The following is a 15663-nucleotide window of genomic DNA, read 5'->3' on the forward strand; positions in this document are numbered from 1 at the left end:
TTGTGTTGTGTACAGGTATGTATGGTGTGTGTGAAGTGGCGTGTTTTATGTGTAAGTGGGGAGCAGCAGTGGAGTAGTTAACGCATTGCACTACGAACCTGGAGACCTGAGTTTAATTCCCCCTCATGATTAATAACAGTGGCGAATATATGAACTGGTCTTGGGCCTCCACCAGATCGAGTCAGTTCCTGGTGTGGTGTGTAAACATCAACACTTGGGAGAGAAAGGCGGCTTGGTGTGGTGTTGGCTAAATCACCCCCTTGTTAGCCGTGCCAGCCGTGCCAGACTTCGTAGGTGCTTACTAACAGGGCTTGCCCCAGCAGTCTGGTAAAGGCTACACGGGGGATGTGTGGAATCCACTTCGTCATGTAGGGACGCCTGCCGAGGAAGGGGCGGTCCGTGGTGCCAACAGCAGCAGCAGACGCGTGTGGGTGCGAACCCAGTGAGGAGGGGGATCCATGTTCTCAACAGAGCAGCCTCCCACTACAGGCAGGAGAGCGGTCTCGGTAGAACGACCTTGGTGGCAGACACCAGATTGTTCTGGGTGGTGGAGACCATGAAGGTAGAGAGGTTTGGAGAGCTGGGAGAAAATGACCCTTTCCAGGTCTTCTCACAGCAAATGAGGCGTGAGATGGGACATAAATCAGCAGGGATGTTCGAGTCCAATAGCATTCCTTCAGTGTGGGAGTGATGGTGGATGTGCGTGTAGGGTTTGATATGGTGTGAGGAGCTTGTCAAATCCAGTTTGTGTAACCAGACGGTGAGAACTCAGAAGAAGAGGATATAGAAGTCTCATTCGCAAGAGTGACCTTGGGCACCGAAATAATAAAATCAAAACATTTGAAATAAAGTACCCTACACTAATGAACCAGGAGGAAACACAACTCGCATGACTGTGTTTGCATATAGATTTAGAATTGTGGTGTGTATTGTATGTATTGAGTACATTGTATCTGTGGTATGTGTTTAGTGTTGATTACATATGGTGTGTGTGCAGCTTGTGTTTGTTATACAGTACATGTGGTGTGTGTGTGTCGTTTATTGGATGCGCGGTGGGTGCTCAGCCGCACAGTGCACAGACCGGTTCTTTTGCATTCTTGTGTGGGGTTGAAGAAATATGAATTCGTGTGAATATTTTAAACAAATATTGTCATTAACATGTTGACGAGACCAGTTCTGTCTGCCGTCCACGTTGTATTACACAGCATTAGTAGTGGTGTCTACAGCAAGGGGGCGCAGGACAGACACCATCATTAGGCTGGCTCTGCTCTGCTTTAGATGTCTGAAGGTAAAGGTAATCTGCAATTGCAGATTAAAATAACTCAAACTGGATTGCACACAGCAATCATTGCCCCCCTACTGGCAGGCTGATGCCTGAGTTCAGGCCAGGCATTGAGTCACCTTGTGGCCACAGGTGCAGCTATTATTGGGGGTGCCCTTTAAAACGTTTGAGATTAAATGAAAGTTGCTTATTGCATGTAAAGCGCTCTCTAGATATTGTTTGATCTACTTTTCCACATTGACCAGACAGGGTTAGAATAAGTGGGCGTACCCACATTTTTTCACCTTGCTGATCTCATCCGGTCATCCTCGCAGCGGCTTTTGGCTAACCATCTTAACAAAGATGGTCACTGCATTGCTCGCTTTCAGATTCGCTTCTGTGGCCATCTGGAACGCTATTCCTTTAGATATCAGGAACTTTAAATCTAAATTAAAAGCTAATTTATTTAGAATAGCTTTTCTTGTTTAGTTTGTTGTCCTTCCCCCACACCTCCGATGAGCACGGTTGGCTCCATACGGTGCGAAAGAAGTTAAATATACATACATCAACTAAGTATGGCGTACCCAGTAATACTGCAGGGTGGACAGAGGCGGTGGGAAAATTTGAGAAACTTTCCGCATCGTTTCAACTGCCCAGCCAGAATCGGTGAACCTGGATTGCAAGCCCAGTGTGCGAACTGTGACACCGCGACAGCTTCTTAGATAGGTACGGATGATTTGTATGAATGTCCTTCTTAAGACAGCGTACCAGCATTATTTTTGCTTGTTTCTGTAGAAAGTACGCGTGTATGGTGGTGTTGCGTTTATTTATGCTATCTCGTCAAAGTGACTTTCTGCTCAAATGAGCATTGAAGCTAAGTGCTCAACTCCTCTTTACGGCACTGAGCCACTTGTGAAAACTCCACATTCCTATGGTGGAGGCAAGTCCCTCCATCGGGCAACCACTTCTTCCCCACAAATTGGTACTCGTAATAATTAAAATTTGTAAGCTTCATTTCGTCCATAGATCCCAATGGTTAAAGCCGAGTGGTCTGTCATCTGCTCCGCTGCAATGGTCGGCTGACCGAATGCCCATGCTAAAGTGGTGTATGTGCTGTGCGTGTATGCGCGCGCATGTGCGCTGCCTGTGTTTTTGTGTATAGGGGTGAAGACTGTCCTTGCCGGACACTGAGCCTCGAGCAGACGTCGTCCTGATCTCGGTTTGGTCCAGGCGGTGCCTGAGCGTGCGTGCGTGCGTGCGTTCGCGCGCATTCCCGCTCGTCTGCTCGCCAGAGAAGATGCTCATCAAGGAGTACCGCATCCCGCTGCCCATGAGTGTGGAGGAGTACCGCATTGCTCAGCTCTACATGATTCAGGTGGGGCGTGAGTGTGTCATTTGTGTGCGTGCGTGTCGTGCGCATGCATGTGTTAAGTGTTTTTCATGTACGTGTACGTGCTTGTAGGTTGTTGTGTTTACGGGTAGGGGAGCGGTAGTGCAGTGGTTAGCTTGCTGACTTAAAAATACCGTGATCCACGTTGAAATGCTGCTCGCAGCCAAGATCAATGATGAATAACTGAACCGGTACTGGGCCTCCTCTAGGTCGACTCAGCCAAATATGAGAACCTGGTGTAGTGTAAACACCAGCATTGGCAGATACACAAAGTGCGGTTCCACTGCACCGCACTGTGAGTGGGTGCTTTACCCGGTAGTTTCAGCAGCTGGGTCCTGTGTTTGCATTTTACCTTATTGTGTTTGTACTTTGGTTATAATGGATATGGTGAAAGCTGTTGTTAAATATGGTGATATTATGACGCTTGTTTACCCAGGAAAGTCCTACTGATTTTCAAGACTTTTTTTCGGAGGATCCTGCCAAGTTGTCATCGTTGGGGGCAATGTTGCTGCTGTGTGTAGTATCAATTGAGTAATTTGCAGGTATTTTTTCAGTATTGGGATGTTTAACCCATACCAGTCACGTTGGAAATCCACGCAGAACAGGGGCAGAAAATACATACTCCACACAGAAAGGCGCCAGAGTCGAGAATCGAACCAAGGCCCTGAGTGCTGCGAGGCACGAGTGTTGCCACTGTGCCACCCTGCTGCCCAACACACTGTCTGCTTACAAGACCCAGTACTCCGGAGCCATTCAGTCCTGGCGTCCATCCCTCTCACAGCACACCGTGTGGTTTTCAGAAAAAGAGTCGAGATGAGACGAGCGGCGAGGGCAGCGGAGTGGAGATCTTGGAAAACCGGCCATATGAGGATGGCCCGGGGGGCACGGGCCAGTACACGCACAAGCTCTACCACATCGGCATGCACATCCCGGGCTGGTTCCGCGCCATCCTGCCCAAGGCCGCGCTGCGGGTAGAGGAGCAGTCGTGGAACGCTTACCCCTACACACGCACACGGTGAGCCTCACGCGTGCACCCACAAAGTTAAAAAGGAAAAGATCCCCCAACATAATCTTTATAGACTTTTGTCGGGCAAGGGTTGTTAGCGAACACCTACTAAGGTCAGCATCGTGCCCGACCACTTTTTTCTACCCATTGGCGATGTTTACACGTTGCACCAGGTATTCATTTGAGGCTGAGTCGACCTTGGAGAGAACCAGGACTGATTCAGATAATCGTCATGAGTGATAGCAGTGAGTGGCAAATTGAACTTGGGTCGTGGGGTTCGTACCGAATCACGCGAAACGCTCCACCACCACTCCCCACGCAAATTCACATATACATGTATACTCATACAAGCACAAAAATAATACAACTCATGCACACAGAGGCACCCTCTTGCACAAAAACACGTGCACACTTTATGTACTAAAACTTTTCTCTACTGAACTGTGCAGAAATACAACTAAACGTGCTGCTGATGTGCTCCTTTGCAGGTACACATGCCCTTTTGTGGAGAAGTTTTCAATCGACATCGAAACGCACTACCAGCAGGACGGCGGAGATCAGCTGAATGTGTTCAACCTCGGCGCTGCAGAGAAGCGCCAGTGCAGCGTCGGTCAGTACCGCTTTTGCTCGCTCCCTGCCTCACTCGCCCAACCCGTCTGCCAAATTTTCCCCTGAATTAGCATTGTTCAACGGTAACCGGTAAACCAGTAACCATTTTAGTAATCGATTATCCCTTCCGACGGTCAGTAACTGGCAAAATATTCCAGTTAAATGGTAGCAACAATTTCACCGCGCGGTTCTTAGCACAGTATAAACGGCATGGCGACGCAAGTCACCGTGTGGTATGTTTGCCCTCGTTTTTCAGTTCAAATGTACAGGCACAGCCCTGAAATTACCTTGGTCGTGCCATTGCTGGCAGAAGAGCTTCTACTAGAGGGAGCTGTAGAGGGTATTTGGTCGACTCTTCCACACTGAACAGGCGTTGTGGAAGAGGTGGGCGTACCCACACTTTACCTCACCACACATGACCTGCCAATCGATTAACTGTGGTGTACCCATTTATTCAGCTGTTGCGTGTATGCCCACTTGAGTGGGTGAATGCTCGTGTGTGGTCGACTCGGCCTCAGATGAGTACATGGTGCTGTGTGTAATCATCGCCACTAAGCAGACAGGCAGCCGGGCGTGGTGCTGGCCAACCTCCACCCCCTTGTGTGCCATGCCGGCCTTCATAGATGCTCACTAACAGCACTTGCCCCAACAGTCTTTGTGGGCTACATGGATTATCTTTCTCTCTGTGCATGTGCGGGTCCCGTGGCAGACACAATAGATATCGTGCGGGACCCGATGGCCCCCCACGAGTACGTGGTGGACGAGGACCCGCGCGTCTACCGCTCGGAGCGCACAGGCCGCGGGCCTCTCGGGGACGACTGGGCTTCCCTGAATCCCAGCCCAATCATGTGCGCGTACAAGCTGTGCAAGGTGGAGTTTCGCTACTGGGGCATGCAGTCCAAGATCGAGCGCTTCATCCACGACGTGGGTCAGTGCCACTGCCTACACAAGGCAAATACGGTCAGATCGGTAAACGACAGGAAAACCCATCGCAGCAGAAAAATACCGATCTAGCACAAACCACGAGGCCCCACAGCCTTCCTCCCCAACCAGCCCATTCTCCCATCCCCCCCCCCCATTTCACCGTGACCCCCCCCCCACATCCCAAACCACCCCATAACCTGATCTCCAACCCTCCCCCCCCACCAACAAAATTCCATCCTTCCCGATCCCTCCACTAGCCCATCCCAATGCCACACTCACCACAGAAACCACCACACCCACCACACCTACCGCTCACATCACACTCACCACACACAACATTGCACCCATCACACTGCACCCATCGCAATACCATATTTACCACCACACGGTCTGCACTGACGATACTTACCACAAACAACATTCACCACATTCTGCACGCCTACTATTTATACCACACCCACCACACATAATGCCACAATCACCACTCACATGACATATCTAAACCCCACAGCCCAACCCACTCACCACACCCCACCTACCTAGAGAATCTGAATGCACTACCCGATGTCCATAGCCGAAGTGTTCACAAAAGGAAGGTGATGGTTATTAACAAACGTGCGTGAGTGTTCACACGTGGGTGTGTGTGCGTGCAGAGTGGGTGTACAGCATGGCAAGCCTTCGCTTTACATGTGCTCAGTGCAGCCCCGGCACGAGTGATTGACTAATGCCTTTGTATGAATGAGGATTAATACTGCATTACACTGGAGTGGACTGAAGACCCATGTGTGAGAAATTAAAACTAAACAATTTCACCTGGACAATCCCGTGAGATGGAGGAGCATCTTGTTTACATGGGTGTCCGGGTATCAATTGGCAGATGCATAGCAAATATCTGATGACATGTACACAAAAAACAAAGACAAAGATTCCCCATATAGCCTTAACAGATTTACGAAAATAATGCGTTCTTTAAAAAACACCCGTATAACTAAATTGTGTGAATCCAAATAACTTTTCCTATGACTTTTAGTGTTACTATTAGGAATGTATTACTGACAGTCATTCTAACTCTACTCCTAATCTAAAAATATACACCTATCTCATTTTTCACAATACGAAACACCAATAAAGAACGTAAACATTAAAACTATATTTAAATAATTAATTTGAAACAAAAAACATGTATATTTTCATGGAACTCGCCATGTTAGAATGACTGAAAAGTTGATGTGGAGGCATTACTGTTGCACTGTAGGGACGCTGTCATGGGTGGATGACGGATCCTCCCGGGTGCTTGTTTGATGACCGCATCGCGCGTGCCGTGTGAATTTTCCTTACCGTGGAAATTCGATTTGGTTTGATAATTGTTTTTTTACCCTTTAATCTGGCAACAAAACTGACACCTTATTTTTACAAGGAGTCATGTTTACATTGACCACAATACCTGCGGTCGGAATGCAAACAAAAAACAACTCTGATAATGTATGCACTGTCCTTGAAATTGATTGGTCCACACCCGAGACAGCTTTCTTTAGAGCCTCGTCTCACATGGTGTTGGACCAGAAGACGCCAAAAGGCGCACAACTCTCATACTCTGATGGTGCATTGTCTTTGAGTTGTGCGCCTTTAGGCGTCTTCTTGTCCAACACCATGTGAGACGAGGCTCTAAAGAAAGCTGTCTCGGGTGTGGACCAATCAATTTCAAGGACAGTGCAGACATTATCAGAGTTGTTTTTTGTTTGCATTCCGACCGCAGGTATTGTGGTCAATGTAAACATGACTCCTTGTAAAAATAAGGTGTCAGTTTTGTTGCCAGATTAAAGGGTAAAAAAACAATTATCATATTTTGTTACTGGCAAATGAGGTTTCCAATGGTCGATTTGGTTTATAGAAAAGTGTCCATAATTTGTCAATTGCGGTAACGCAAAATTTCAGCCACACGCCCACTCACCCACACACACTCACTTACTCACCCACACACACTCACTCACCCACTCACACTCAAATACCCAGACACACTCAAACACCCAGACACACATACATTCAGTCATACACTTACCCACTTACAATAACTGCCGTTCGCCACTAAGTGGCGGTGACGTCACAACTGCGCTTGTGCCATGCGAGGTGTGCTTTGAGGCCACGTGAAGGCCGGCTGGCAGTTCACGGAACAGACCCAGGTCTCATGGGTTAACTGCCTGAGATGATGCTCACTCGCCCACACACTCATCCACATACACATACTATATAGCGGACATGTATATACACGCATTTTTTATCTTTATATTGTGATATTATACATCCAATTTGGCACTTTCAAACACAATAAATTAATGCATGCATTCATTATTCAATTTAGCTTCCTGCCGGCTTGTGGAGACCACACTCTCGTTGCAGCAGATGTAGGTCTTATGGGATTGAGTTTTAATTAAATATTGAAATAAGGTAAGACTGGTGGCACATGTCGGTGAGTTTGGGAAATCGATCCATGCTGAAGCAGCTCGACGTCTGAGCGAGAGTGCATATGGGGACAGTTAAAAAGTTATGATTTTGGGAGGAATAAATGACTAAGCAATGTATCGTCATTAATGAGGATCATGAGCAAATTCGGTGGGAGGCAGGGTGCGGGGCAGCTCTGGGAGGAGTCGGCGTGTGAGGGCGGAGGAAAGTGGGCGGAGTCGGCGAGTGAGGGCGGAGGAGAGTGGGAGGAGTCGGCGTGTGAGGGTGGAGGAGAGTGGGCGGAGTCGGCGAGTGAGGGCGGAGGAGAGTGGGAGGAATCGGCGAGTGGGGGCCGAGGAGAGTGGGAGCAGTCGGCGAGTGAGGGCGGAGGAGAGTGGGAGGGAGTCGGCGAGTGAGGGCAGAGGAGAGTGGGACGAGTCGGCGAGTGAGGGCGGAGGAGGTAGGGAGGAGTTGGCGGAGGAGAGTGGGAGGAGTCGGCGAAGGAGAGTGGGAGGAGTCGGCGAGTGAGGGCGGAGGAGAGTGGGAGGAGTCGGCGAGTGAGGACGGAGGAGAGTGGGAGGAGTTGGCGAGTGAGGGTGGAGGAGAGTGGGAGGAGTTGGCGAGTGAGGGTGGAGGGGAGTTGGAGTAGTCGGCGGAGGAGAGTGGGAGGAGTTGGCGAGTGAGGGCGGAGGAGAGTGGGAGGAGTTGGCGAGTGAGGGCGGAGGAGAGTGGGATGAGTCGGCGGAGGAGAGTGGGAGGAGTTGGCGAGTGAGGGCGGAGGAGAGTGGGAGGTGTCGGCGAGTGAAGGCGGAGGAGAGTGGGAGGAGTTGGCGGAGGAGAGTGGGAGGAGTCGGCGGAGGTGAGTGCCAGGAGTTGGCATGTGCTGGCATTTGCGCGGCCGCTTGCTTCGTCTGCATAGCACGTGGCAGCTTTCCCCATCGCCATGGTCACCCTGTTGCCATGGAACCCGGGAGGGAGGGCACTGACGTAAGGGGTTTAGAGAGGAGTGTAAAATATACACCGTCAGCCAGAAAGGAAAACACCTTTAGCAGCATGCTGCAGGCACGTGCAAACACAGCACAGCCACCATACAGTAAGACTACAGGAATCATACAGCAACATACTACAATCACAATACAGCAACACACTGCAAGCATCATACAGCAACAAACTACAGGCACAACACAGGAACACAGGTATTACACAAACACTACAGGCACCACACAATTACAGTACATGCTGCAGGTACTACCCCGTTACACACGACAAGTGTCGGGGAGACACACTGCAGGCACCGTGGATTCACGTTGGAAAGTTATAAAAATCAGAATGTCTTCCAAGTCACGTCTGAGTAATTTGCTGCTCGAATAAGTTTTGAGGTCTTCTTTGGTTCTTTCGGTAAAGTCACGTAGAATGAGAATAAAATAATAAATTGATAAAATAAAATAACACAATAATATTCTCACGACGTTTCGGCCACAACACAAGCGGCCTTCATCAGGTGAAGGGACGAGACTGTCTGGTAGGACAGCACTCCAGCGCTGTCCTACCAGACAGTCTCATCCCTTCACCTGATGAAGGCCGCTTGTGTTGTGGCCGAAACGTCGTGAGAATATTATTGTGTTATTTTATTTGATCAATTTATTATTTTATTCTCATTCTACGTGACTTTACCGAAAAAAAACAAAGAAGATGAATCATTGCAGTCACGAAAGCTTTAAATCGAAATTTAAGTTTTGAGGTATTGGTGCTCATCTCCTGTTCACAGCCCTGCTGAGCCGGTGATGAGGCGAGTCCCTCCATACGACAACCACCGTTGACTTCTTCACAATGTGGCTTCCCTTTTCAAGTTTCAAGTTTCATTTATTAGGTATAACCCTGTGAGCCATGCGGCTCTTGAGTCGGGTGCAACCGCAACAAACAGAGAACATCTTAAAGCGACGACGCGCAACAGAAACATCCTGGATAAACCCAGAGGGACGATGGGCTGCTCAATGGCGGTTGAACTGTGGTTGCCGTGTGGTCACACTGTGGTTTCTGTGCGGTGAACAGGCCTGCGAAAGGTGATGGTGCGAGCCCACCGCCAGGCGTGGTGCTGGCAGGACGAGTGGTACGGCCTCACCATCGCCGACATCCGCCGCCTGGAGCGCGAGACGCAGCTGGCGCTGGCCCAGAAGATGGCGCAGTACAGCGAGGGGGAGGGGGAGAAACTGAGCACGGGGTCCCCTCCCCCTGAGCGAACCGAGGAGGGTGCCCTGACCCCGCCTGGGGAATCTGACAAGAGGACCCAGCGAGCGCTCACCAAGCAGTGGTCGTCCTCGTCCCGCTCCTCGCGCTCTTCAAAGCGAGGGGGTGCGTCATCCACAGCCCCCCTTTGCACCGCAAGTGATCGTTACGTTCACGGATGGCGGATCACACTCGTGCAACTCCCTCCCTGCCTGTGTGCTCCGAGGCTGCCATAGCTCATGTGGGTTTTTTTTTCCAGAATGTACAAAAGCTCATTCGTTAATGGAGTTTGCTAAACATTCTAATATAGGACTACAGAGCTTGCGCAATTGTTGGCATCTGTTCTGGCTGCCTTTCTGATTGCCTCTGGTTTCCCATGTCTCCATGCAAAAACTGCTCCTTACAAATTCTACAGCATTGTGAGATGTGATATGTAGGATTGGCACTGTAAAATATAGCGCAATTTTTTTATTCTGAAACTTAACAAAACCTCACTGGGTCTGAAGACTTTCAGGAGGGTCCTGCCAAGTTTTCGCAGTTTAGAGTCAACCATCGCTACCAATTTCCCAAAAGCAGTGAGTTGCAGTATCATCAAATTTTGGAAAATTTGGACTGTAATTCCGGCACACAATGGCCCACCTTTCTTCAAATGACATCACGGGATTTTTAACGTTCACTGTGAAGCAGACACATCACACCCTGCATTATTAACCAGTGTGCCCTACCAGATTGAATCTAAGAACCTCTGAAACAAGTGGCAAACATACTACCCTCGGCTACATCACCGTCCTGCGGTGACATAGGAAAGTGCATTTGAAGATATCATGTTAGCACATCTGGTATTTTGTGCGCTCCGAGTGCACCTGCAGGTTTTTTGGACACTGGTTCGATTTAATGTAAGGGTTGTGATGCATGGTGGTGCGTGCGTGGACAGGCAGTCCATCCAGCCAGAGCCTGTGCGAGTGGAGGATGCAGAGTATCGCGCGGGAGTCTGAAGACAGTTCAGAAGAGGAGTTCTTCGATGCTCAAGGTACTCATCGTTCCAATAGACGGCCGCTTCATTGAGATAGCCGAGGTGTCTAGCGCCGCGTGGCAGTGTGGGTGTGGGAGATGTGGTGACGCCAATGCTGGGGGCTGTTGTGTCTCGTGCGGTGTGAGCAGAGGACCTATCGGATGTAGAGGGGGAAGGGGAGCCATTCCTTCCTGCCGAGATCAGCAAATGGAGCTCAACGGAACTCATGGACCTGATGGAGGCCACCGTGCAGCGCGATCAGGACTCTGGTAGCACAGCCGCTCACCCCGTGTCAGCGCTCAAAAATGAATTTCTCGGTTCCGTTTACATGACTCACTCCAGTCACATACACGCACTCCGGTAGTCAGTTGCCTCCTCAGCTGTCTTCTAACGCTACTTGAGGGGCTAATGTTCACATAAATCTCTTCCGTTTATTCTTCCACTTGTGTCGAGGACTCAATCTAACATACTGAGTGTTTTGGCTTATCTACACTGTTCAACCACCACACTGCAGGTCACACTCACCCTCTCACCGACTTACACATTCACTGACTCACCCATTCACCTAATCACTCGCCACACTGCAGGTCATCTCACTTCTTTTCTGCTCTTCCCTCTAAGTCCTCCACTTTGGAATTCCCTCCGATTATCGTTTTTTTTTTCCCAAGCTGTTATCATGAACTCGCTTCATTCAAGAAGTGTGTTCACTCTCACATATAACAACTTTGAAAGTGCTGTTTGTTGTTGAAATTCCGAGCCTTTGGGCCCGTGCTCAGCATCTGTGTAAGAATAAATGGGTGAGTGAGCGATGCTCCACTCCTGTGCGACAGGGACGGTTCTATTTGGAAGCGGCATGGAGCTGCCCGAGTACAGCACGCAGAGCAGCATGGAGGGGGCGGAGGAGGAGCCAGAGGTGAGGATGTTGCTCCTGACACCACGCCCACCACCACGCGCCACGCTCACCACACCGACTATTCCGCCCGACACTCATACCACAAATCCCACAGCACACATCATACACACCACACCCACATACAGCCACCTCACCAGCCACTACATCCGCCTCAGGTTCCACACCCTAAACTAAAAAAAATAAATCATTTTATCAGATAAGGCCCCCTCTGCGATATAGCTGGTCTTTTTCAGAAGTGGCCTGGCCACAACGAAGTGGTTTATCACGTGGAAATGTATAGCAGCCAAATACTCTAAACGCATGTTTCTAAATGTGGATGGAAAAACCAGAGGACGCGACCATGGGGAGTACATGCAAACTCCAAATATACAGGCTTCAGGGTCGGGATTAACCCATGACCTGTATACCAGGCGAGGGAGTTAACATGTTGCCACCGTAGCGCTCACTCACACATCACACCCATCATGTACTTCAACCACACCTCCGCACCTCAACCCCTCGTCAGCATCTCACCCTCACATCCTCATCGCCCGTGCGTTTCACCCCGACCTTCGCCGCTCCCCACTTCCACCCCCCCCCCCCATGCACCTTGCCCCCCGTGCCACCCCCGTCATTCTCAGGACACCGATACCGGTGTGCAGGCGGCCGTGGCGCCGCAATGCAAGGTGCATATGCTGGTGCTGCTGCTTCACGGCGGCACCATCCTAGACGGCGGCGGCGGGGACCCGTCCTCTAAGCAGGCTGACCTCAACACCTTCTGGGCCGTGTTCGACACAGTGATGCGTGCTCACTTCCCGGCCGCGCTGGGGCACGTCGCCATCCGATTGGTGCCCTGCCCGCCTGTGTGCGCCGAGGCCTTCTCCCTCGTGTCCAAGTGCGTGGGGTCAGCCACACCCACCGACCACACCGACAGCCACGTTCGCCAACTCGCCGAACACCGCAACGTTTCCAGGCCGTGCCAATCCCGTTTTTCTGTCTGTGCGTCGTGTTTCTACCTGTGCCCCACGCGGCGTGCGCAGCTTAAGCCCGTACAGCTGCGAGGAGGGCGGCCTCTCCTCCAGCCAGGAGCACGTGCCGCTGGCTGCACTCCCTCTGCTGGCCACGTCGTCCCCCGGGTACCAGGAGGCCGTGGCGGCCGTCATTGCCCGTGCCAACCAGGCCCACGCCGACTTCCTGCGCTGCCCTGAGGGCAATGCCTTCAACGGGCGGGTAGGTAGTGCGGGGTGGGTGGAGCACTGGCAGGCATGCTGGTAGCACGTACACCAGTCACGCCATCCCAGAGAAAAATGGCCGCGCAATTAAACGTCATTTTTGTACTTAGCTCAATGCTGTCACATGGGTGCAACCCACCTTTGTCCACCTGCACTGACCAGCGTGAAGTATTGTCAAATAATGCCCACGACATGAGGATGTTCTCGTTCAGCAGTGGATTGACAAAGGGCTTTGCGTGAATTTAGGATCAGAGGCCGAAGTTTCAGTATCTGGCCAGGTAGCTCCACGGCAGAGCGAGTGGCTTGCAATCAGAAGGTTACGAGTTCAAATCCTGGTTCGGGGTTGATTCGGCCCATCATTCATTCCTCTGGCATCAATAAAATGAGCACCGCTTTTTGGAGAAGTCAGCAACAGTGGTAGTCTTATGGATGGACTCATCCCCTCTTTAGGAACGTGGAATTCCCATCACTGGCTCAGGATTGAAATCAGGAGATGAGCACCAATGCTCAAATGCCAAATTCAGCAGGACATCATTGATGCATGTGATGGGAATATTTACCAATTCAAAATGTGTGTAATTCTCACATTTTTATGCTTCTTTAGCCAGGCCAACCTCACTGACTCTCAGGACACTTTTTCAGGATGTGTAATCCAATTAGTGGCCCCAGACCCCGTCACGCGTGTGGATACTTGTGGTTGTCGTGTCATGCTTGCGCGCGCTAGGTGTGTCTCATTGGCGACTGTGTTGGCGGGGTCCTGGGGTTTGACGCGCTGTGCACGAGCGCAACGGCTGTCTCGGAGAGCCAGAGCAGCAGCCGCCGAGGCAGCCTCATGAGCGTGCAGGTGTGGCACACCCTGCAGTACACCCTGCAGCACACCCTGCAGCACCCCCTGCAGTACACCCTGCAGTACACCCTGCAGCACATCCTGCAGCACACCCTGCAGCACACCCTGTAGCACACCCTGCATGATGGCGTTGCAGGACACGGATCTTCTGTCCCCTGGGATCGTCGTAAACAACGTGGGAGGGGGGGGCAGTGGAGGGCCTGGGGCACGCCCCGGGGGGGGCGGTGGGGGCCAGGGAGCCGGGCTGGGCCTGGGCTGCAGCCGTCACCTGAGCAAGAGCAACATTGACATCCCGCACAGCAGCCTGGACAGCCCAAAACACGCACTGCCCCGCAAGCGCAGCGACTCCTCCACCTACGAGCCGGACACTATCCGCCAGCACCATGCCTTCCTGTCCAGGTAGGGCCCCTTGGGCTCATTGGGGTCGCCGGGGTTACCGGGTTTAATGGCCTCATTGAGCTCACCTGGCTCATAGGAGTCACTGAGGTCACTGGGCCCATAGAGGTCACTGGGGTCTCCGTGTTCACCAGGTTCACCTGGTTGACCGGGGTCACCAAGGTGGAAGTTTGGATAAACGCACTGGGGGAAAAGAGAGGCCCAGGTGGTCTCCACACACATGGAGAACGATTCATACAGAAGATGAATCAAGCTCCATGCGAATTCAAGATAATAATTTGCATCAATGTGGAGAATATTAATGAAATAATCAGACGATACTTGGCGTGTATCCCTCCACGACTCTGAAGGCGGAGCTGCTGCGTGTGTTTGTGCACGTGCTTGTGTGTGTGTTGGTGCGCAATGCTGTGTGGAAGCTACCTGGTCTGTCGCTCCGCACTAAGCTTCAGGTCTTCTCAGCAACGGTCATTCCCTCCCTTCTCTACGCTTGTGAAACGTGGACCCTCCTAATGGAACATCTTCGCCGGTTAGAAACATTTAGGCTGGCTTGCCTACGATGCATCCTGGGTTTAACCAGGCTGGATTGTGTGAGGAGCTCACAAATCCTTGAAAGATCTGGGAACGGTCCCATCGGTGAGCTCCTCCGGCAGGCAAGGCTGCGTTGGCTGGGTCATGTAGCCCGCATGCCAGGCCACCGCATGCCGAAACAGCTTTTGTTCGGCCAGATCGAGGGGGCTAAACGGGCGCGGCACGGGCTAGAGAAGAGATGGAGTGATGTGGCACAGGAGGACGTGGAGCTGAGTGGACTTGCCGATGACTGGTACCAGCGGTGTCAAGATCGGCCTCTGTGGAGGAGGCTCGTGAAGGACGCTACTGGGCAGTTGGAGGCAGTCGCCCTCCAACAACAACGGAGGGCGAAGGAGCGATGCTCACAACAACGAGCGGAGCGCCGGGTGGCTAAAGCACAGCAGGTTGGCACAGTAGGGGGCACAGGTGATGCATCAGCCAGTCATCTCAGTCAGTCGACCCGTGGCACTTGGGTCTGCCCCGTGACCTCCTGCCAGCGGGCGTTCGACACTCCACGTGGCCTCAATGTGCACATGGCCTGGCACAAGCGTCGTGGAGACGTCACCGCCACTTAGTGGCGAATGGCGGTTGTTGTTGTTGTTGGTGTGTTTGTGCTTGTGGAAAGTGGTAGTGTTGTGGTTTGCGCGCTGTGCTAAAAACCTGGAGAATTCGATTCCTGCTCATGGCCAACAACAGTGACAATTATCTTTAACAGTTCTGGGCCTCCCCTTGGTCGACTCAACCTCAAATGAGTACCTGGTGTGGTGTGTAAACATCACCACTGGGTAGACAAAGGCGGCCAGACGTTGTATTGGCCACCCACCCCCTTTGTGTGCCTTGCCGGCCTTCATAGGTGGTCACT

The 15663-nt window shown here is 51.5% G+C and overlaps 1 protein-coding gene across 5 annotated transcripts in view; it reads left to right on the forward strand.

Annotated features, from left to right (window-relative positions):
* LOC116939247 (membrane-associated phosphatidylinositol transfer protein 2) overlaps positions 1–15663 on the forward strand; it is a 38321-nt gene that overhangs the window by 5961 nt on the left and 16697 nt on the right. For 3 of the 5 annotated variants that reach the window (XM_032947421.1, XM_032947424.1, XM_032947422.2), the window contains exons 2-13: positions 2424–2636; positions 3452–3666; positions 4146–4267; positions 4976–5194; positions 9682–9981; positions 10790–10885; positions 11017–11136; positions 11698–11780; positions 12401–12663; positions 12800–12989; positions 13716–13835; positions 13975–14237. In XM_032947421.1, coding sequence (XP_032803312.1) covers positions 2559–2636; positions 3452–3666; positions 4146–4267; positions 4976–5194; positions 9682–9981; positions 10790–10885; positions 11017–11136; positions 11698–11780; positions 12401–12663; positions 12800–12989; positions 13716–13835; positions 13975–14237 — 2069 coding nt within the window. In that variant the 5' untranslated portion in view covers positions 2424–2558. The remainder of the gene's footprint in view (positions 1–2423; positions 2637–3451; positions 3667–4145; positions 4268–4975; positions 5195–9681; positions 9982–10789; positions 10886–11016; positions 11137–11697; positions 11781–12400; positions 12664–12799; positions 12990–13715; positions 13836–13974; positions 14238–15663) is intronic. The other 2 variants (XM_032947423.2, XM_032947425.2) reach the window with 1 other exon arrangement.

Source organism: Petromyzon marinus, chromosome 5 (genome assembly GCF_048934315.1).
Source record: "Petromyzon marinus isolate PM22_M1 ecotype Great Lakes invasive population chromosome 5, UKy_Petmar_22M1.pri1.0, whole genome shotgun sequence".
Taxonomy (NCBI): domain Eukaryota; kingdom Metazoa; phylum Chordata; class Hyperoartia; order Petromyzontiformes; family Petromyzontidae; genus Petromyzon; species Petromyzon marinus.